At 47.4% G+C, this 6,828-nt stretch overlaps 1 protein-coding gene across 1 annotated transcript in view; it reads left to right on the top strand.

Annotated features, from left to right (window-relative positions):
* The first annotated feature begins 462 nt into the window (after positions 1-462).
* LOC138981293 (uncharacterized) overlaps positions 463-6,828 on the top strand; it is a 90,791-nt gene continuing 84,425 nt past the window's right edge. The window contains exon 1 of the mRNA XM_070354155.1: positions 463-2,113. Within this exon, the coding sequence (XP_070210256.1) occupies positions 2,041-2,113 (73 nt within the window). The 5' untranslated portion in view covers positions 463-2,040. The remainder of the gene's footprint in view (positions 2,114-6,828) is intronic.

The following is a 6,828-nucleotide window of genomic DNA, read 5'->3' on the forward strand; positions in this document are numbered from 1 at the left end:
CTTACAATCTGTCATTGGGACGCACAGACAGACAATAATTAAAAAAAAGATTAAAGAAAAGTTAACAGCAAAAAAAGAGAGAGAGAGAGAGAGAGAGAGAGAGAGAGAGAGAGAGAGAGAGAGAGAGAGAGTTTAACAAGGGGAGGGGAAAGGGGTGGGGGGGGGAACAAGGGGGATAAGTCAACTATTTTCATAACGAAACTGAACTACCGTGGAAGTCAGTGACAGAGAGGGAAGAAAGGGGTGTGACTAAGAGGACTGAAGGCTAATCGTCACAACACAGCGCGCTGATTGCACTCTGGAGGAGTGAGGTGAGGGGTGGGGGTTGGGGGCGGGGCAGGAGGAGCGAGAGGAAGGCGGAGGAGTGGGGGGGTTGGCGCCACAACCACCACCATCACCACCACCACCTCCGCAGCCACCAGCAGTGATAGCGCCGACGGACTACCGTAGCGGGCCGCGATCCACTCGTCACGTAGCGGTAGCAGCGAATGTGGTGGCGACGGCCGCTATACCAGCTAGCCCTTGATTTTTGCCTTGCCGTCGTTTATAGTGTGCGTGTGTGTGTGCCGTTTGTTCGTCAGTCCGGCCAGTCCCCCCGCGCCCCTCTCCAGTTGACTGCACTAAACAGTATTTAGTCCTCGTCGTGTGGGCCTTACCGGCACTTGGCCACGCCGGCGGAAGGAACACCTTTTCATCGCTCTGTCTTCTTGTTGTTTCTCCACACACACACAAGGACGGCCTCCGCGCGCCGCCCAGCGATCTCTTCTCTCTCCTCTGTCTGTAGTGTGCGCCTCTCTCGGCCCCCGTGTTGTGTGTGTTTGAGTAAGCGGGCCTACATTTGTAAAGTCAACGCATCAACACGACGCCGGGTATTCACAGGGCTGTAACTGCACCACGATACTCGGCACAAGCCCACCGTCGCTGTTGTCTGTAACTGCACCACGATACTCGGCACAAGCCCACCGTCGCTGTTGTCTGCTGGCAGCTGGGAAAACAGCGCCTGTGTGTATCACTTGAATGCTGAATGGTCGGCACCACTGGCTGCTCATGCTCCTGTCCCTTGCGCCAACTTATCGCACGTGTTGTTGTTGTTGTTGTTGTTGTTGTGTGGTGATGATCCTCCACTCTGCTCTGTGACCTCAACTCACCCACTCATCTTCACACTGCTGATCCACGTCTTCTTCAGCTGATCTGTTGGTATCACCAGGCTCCAAAGTGGAGACAGTGAAATCGTTCAAGCCACCCACCTACCACTGATCTCCAAACTACTGCTTCAGTCACGACTGATTCCTTCAGCTGGTCTGCTGATTTGACCAATCTTCAGTGTGCAGACTTTGAAATCGCTGAAGACAGCTTCCGACCAGAACTTCACACTACTCAGTGTTTTCCTACTGCCATCTTCGCCCGATCTGCTCCAATGACCAGACTGGACGGGAATCACTGAAGTCGCCTACCAAAGCCAAGCTTGAGGACATGCTGTACATGTAGTGTTCCCACGGTGTGGAGTCAGCCTCGAGTCACCCAGCGAGGTCTGTGTTGTGAAGCTCGTGTGACGGAGAGTGATAGCTGCATCCTGAGGATATAACAAGCACGCGTTATGATTTGGAAAGCTGTGTGAATCCTAGTGACAGGAGACAAGCCTCAGGGAAGGTCTCTTATTGCCGTTTCTCGGCATCCTGTCAATTATTTTACGGGATCATATTCTAAAACAAATTTACAGCGTGTCAATTTGTGTCGAAGAATCACTTATTACGGCTGGGTCGTAAAACCACGAAAGTGGATGGACCTTATCGGGAGTTTGAATAGTTCGCCCGGGTAGCATCGGTGACGGGCACATGACCAGGCAGTTATCGCTCACCTTGTGTCATCACTCACTCACCGTCCTGGATTGACCACGTCTCTGCTGTCCTGGGTCCGGATAGCCATCGTTAGTGGTGTGGTCAAGCCACTTCTGTAGTGTCGTTGGAGTAGTTGTTGGTGGGGACCGAGGTTGTCGCTGTGGTTGTGGTGGCCGTTTGGCCACGTGGGCAGTGACTCGCCATGGACGGCTTTGGTTACCTGTCGCTGTCGCTGCTGTGGATGGTGGGGAGTATACTTGTGGTCACCGCGCAAGGTAAGACACTTCGACGGGGTCTGTTTGTGATGGGATGATTGTGACGTGTGTGTGTGTGTGTGTGTGTGTGTGTGTGTTTGTTTGTGTGTATTTGTGATGTGTGTGTATTTGTGTATGTGTGTGTATGTGTGTGTGTGTCACGTCTGTGTGTGTGTGGGGGGGGGATGGTTGTGTGTCTGTCTGTCTGTCTCTCAATGTGTCTCTGTGTATGTCTGTCTGTGTATCTGCACGCATGTGTCTTTCTATGTACGGGAACCCATGTATCTGAAAAGTTAAAAACAAAACATGTCTGGTTAACTTCGCGCGACTGATGCGTGCGCGTACGCGAGTATGTCTGTCCGTCTGTGTGTGTGTCTGTACGAGCGCGTGCATGCATACATGTGTGACAAACTGCATACATGCACCTTGACTAGAATGACGAGGTCGCTTGTTGTGAACTGTCAATGGCACTTTAACGACACATTACCGCGAGACACTGTGGCGCAACCAGGCGATTACTTTATTGATTTTCTCGCCCCATAAAACAGACAACAGCCAGCCAATCAACCCAAAAGCGTGTGTCCGGAACGCCTGAACCATTTGTGCAGAAATCCACTCCGCGTTGTTATCGTCATTGTGTCCTGCGCCATGCACAGTCTAAATGGCTTCTTCCCAGGGTGCATTGCTGCAGTCGGGGCCCTATTTCCGCTTCCGGTCCGGAAGTGACGGCAATCTGTGGTGATTTCAGGCCTCGTTCTCATGCAGTGTAGAACGTTCCCACCTCAGTCGTTCCTGTGTGTGTTCTGTTTATTTTGCTAGCAGTCGATATGAAGATCCTCGGTGTATTTATTCAAACCCCGAGCTTGCCATGAGGATGGCCGGGAAAGTGTAATGTGTCAGAAGAATGGTGGAGGGGTAAAGAACGCCATGCCTGCACAAAAAAAAAAGACAAGCAAACGAATCAGAAGAAGAAGAAAAAACACTAGAAAAACAACAACTAAAATAAGATAAAAATAAAAATAAAAATAAAAAAATGGTGTCGTTCAGGCAACCAAAAATCACACACACGTACACGCACACGCACACACACACACACACACACACAAACACACACACACACACCCACACGCATCCAATCAGCCAGCCAAGCAGCCAATCGAAGCAAACTTCAAAACAAATGAACAGACTAGAAATAAACAAACACACTTGTCCAGACAAACAAACAGACGGCGAAACATCAATAAACAGGCTGTGGAAACAACCAAATGCTCACTTTGATCAAATCACCTGGTTAAAACTGTAGCCAAGCATTTATTATATATATATTCAAAAGGCTTTTTCAGTATGCAAAATTTGTGAAGGCTGGCAAATTTACATGGCGTTCATATGGCAGTTGTACTTTACCCCACAGTATTTCTCGTTTAAAGAAACCATCTACATTGTTAAGTATTTGTCCACATCCATTCATGGCTTCAGATGATTTTCGAACAAGACTGTACCATTCATATTTCTGTCACGTTTTATTTTTTAGAAAACTATCGTTGTGGTTAATATTCAGTACTCTGTAACGTGTAATTTGTGAAGTTCTGAAATTGAGAAAATCCGTTTTGAAGGTTTGACTTGGTTGCCCTGTAACGGTCGTCCTTATAACCTTGCTGTTGGTAGGGGGGAAATGGTCCTGCGCCCCCCCCTTCCTCCTCCCTTTAACTGTAAAGTGAATATAAAAAACAAGAAGGGTAAGTTGTTGGAACGTTTAATTATTGACAAAACAAAACGTTACGTTCACAAATATATATATATCAACCCAGCGTTCTTTTAAGTGCACTGACAAACACTAATTAGATAACACTTATATAACAATTAACACGTGCAGAGGGAGACGTGTGATTTTTTTTGTATAAACTATTTTTAACAGACCTTTTGGTATCTGAGCAGCTCTCGTTAGATATTATGCTTTGAACGTCGCGAGAACTTCAAACTTCGGCTATCGAAGCTTGCGCGAGATAGCTGTACCCCATGCTTTGCTATGCTTTGACGTTTGTGCGAGTTTGCGAGAGCTTGGAATGCCAATAGGGTCTATTGGGATTTGTAGCTGTGCAATTGTAGACACGGTGGAAAAATGAAGGAAAATACAAGTAAAAAAGTTGAGTTGTGCGACGATAATTAAACAGGGGCTTCCCTGTTGTTGCCTGCTTCAAGTTGGGGAACAATCATCTTGCAGCCCCCTGCGCGTCAAGGTTGCATAGATCTGTGTTACACAACGTTTCAAGCAGCTGTCCCAACTAGTGTGGCAGAATATACCTGCGCAGTTTCAGCGGCACAGACGACGCACTGCATATTATTGATGCTGCGATAGGGATTATGACGAGAACTTGGCCTGTTTTCCTTTCACGCAACGCTGGGATAATCTGCAGTGCGTCGTCTGTCCTGCTGAAGTTACATAGGTGAGCGCCAGGCCTTACTACGTTTGAAATCTGCTGCACAGAACATATTATATGCAGGCTTGTGGGAGTTCCCATTGACGACTTGATTGTAACGTGCGTGCATTGACTCCCTGCTCACTGGATGTGCTTCGTGAGTCGTGAAAGTGAATGCGGCCATTCTGCTGCCTCTCTTGACTTGCATTAGGGGCGCGGGCGCCGGGCTAATGGTTGAGCCCGCTAAAAGAACAGCGACCATTATAGGGCGTATCGGGGCTGACGTTGTCCCGAGCTCCATTGACAGGGGACAACATTACGCCAACCACTTCACAACCGCCGCTTGCTTCTTTATCTGTCTTTCTTTCTTCTCGCCGAGTCTCTCTCTCTCTTGCATTGAAGGGCGAGCGCCGAGCAAGCTTTCTGCCTCTTCACTTCATTCAAGCACGACTGCTGACGACAGTGTTATGAAGTGGGGTCTGTGTACCTTCTTCTCAGCGCCGGCCCACACGGGAGGAAACCAGGTGGGAGGGGAAGCTTGAGAGAGGGACATTTTTCTCAATTCTTGTTCATTTTTTTGTTCTATTTTTCTTGTTCTTGTTCCTCCTGGTTTTCTCTCTCTCTCTCTCTCTCTCTCTCTCTCTCTCTCTCTCTCTCTCTCTCTCTCTCTCTCTCTCTCTCCCTCTCTCTCGCTCTTTTCTCTCTCTCTCTCCCCCTCTCTCTGTTCTCTCTCTGTTCTCTCTCTCTCTCACTCTCTCTCTCTCTCTCTCTCTCTCTCTCTCTCTCTCTCTCTCTCTCTCTCTCTCTCTCTCTCTCTCTCTCTCTAGAATAGTCCCTCTCTGGGCGAGGGCTGGTTGAAAAGAAGCTCGTTTATATTGCTTATGCCACAACCCTCGTAAAATAAAATTTGATTTGATTTGATTTGATCTCTCTCTCTCAGGAAAGGAAATCTGGTGATGGGGGGAAGGGGAGAAAATGCGTATTCTTCAAACTGTCTTCAAGTGGGGAAAGGCCTGCATTAAGGACCGGGGAACTAATTATAAAGCAACATTTTTTCTTTGCAAACTAGAAAACTTGCAAACGTAAAATAACCGTTTGCTTGAGTTTGTGCCCCTATTGTTTTTCCTATTTATATTGCCTCATTTGAATAAAATCTTGTAATCTTGTGCGTTCTTTCAAGTTTTTATTAGTATTATTATTTGTTTTGTTTTGTTTACATCACCTTCGAGGTGTATACTGTCGATAGTCAAGGGGTGTGAAGAGACGACTAGAATGGAGGAAAAAAGGACAACTTATAAAAGCCATGGAGGACAGAGACAGCCACTGCTTTCCGCCCGGCTTGTCGCACCTCAAAGGGCCGTCACTGGTGGTGGAGATCTGAAGCAGGGGGGATAACCTGGCGACGGTCTGGGCCGCCTCGAATCGCTGTGTGCTCCGCCTTTGTGCCCCGCTCTGTCGCACATTACGGCGCTTTCAGGCCACATTAGGCGTGGAGAACAAGTTGACTAAACTCTTCCCTTCCCGTGTTGACGGCATTCTGCACCTTTCGTCACGCCGTGTGCACCACGCTGTCACTGTGTCCATCTGGAACGGCATTGGAGACGATATGTATATGCTGCTGCCGTAGTACTTTGAAATACTTTTATTGAGAACAATACTAGGCAGACTATTTTTTTCTTCCTAAAAAGCATCTATCTATATATATATACGACTAGTGTCTGTGTGTCTGTCTGTCTGTGCGCGATGCACGGCCAAAGTTCTCGATGGATCTGCTTCAAATTTGGTGGGCTTATTCAGAGAGACCCCGGACACAACCTCATCGATGAGATATTTCAACACGTGCTCTCAGCGCGCAGCGCTGAACCGATTTTGGTTTTTCTCTGTTTTTCTCTGGATCCATTCCCAGTAACTCTTCCTTATCTTCTCCAGTGTTTTCAGCGTTTATCTCCCTTCCTTCGTGTGGCGTCAATCCATATTCCCGTTACTACGTTATTATTTTTAGAATGTCACGATTGCACCCGTAAGTTGTTCTTACTGTAAAAGTAAAAAGGTCGAATCAATTTATAGCCACGCGAAAAATACACTGTCATCTATCTCTATATATTTATAGATATAGATATACATATATATATATACGGCTTCTCTGTGTGTATGTGTGTTTGTGTGTGTGTGTGGGCAACACCTGTGGATTGTAGAGTTCTGATTGTGATGTGGTCTAGCGGCATTGGTGTGTCAGTAAGTTCAAGCCTTCCTACGAGAAGCCTTAACAGTTAATCTCAATCCCGTTTGAGTGGACTTCGCCTTCAAAGGTGATTGTGG

The sequence above is a fragment of the Littorina saxatilis genome, linkage group LG12 (assembly GCF_037325665.1).
Source record: "Littorina saxatilis isolate snail1 linkage group LG12, US_GU_Lsax_2.0, whole genome shotgun sequence".
NCBI lineage: Eukaryota > Metazoa > Mollusca > Gastropoda > Littorinimorpha > Littorinidae > Littorina > Littorina saxatilis.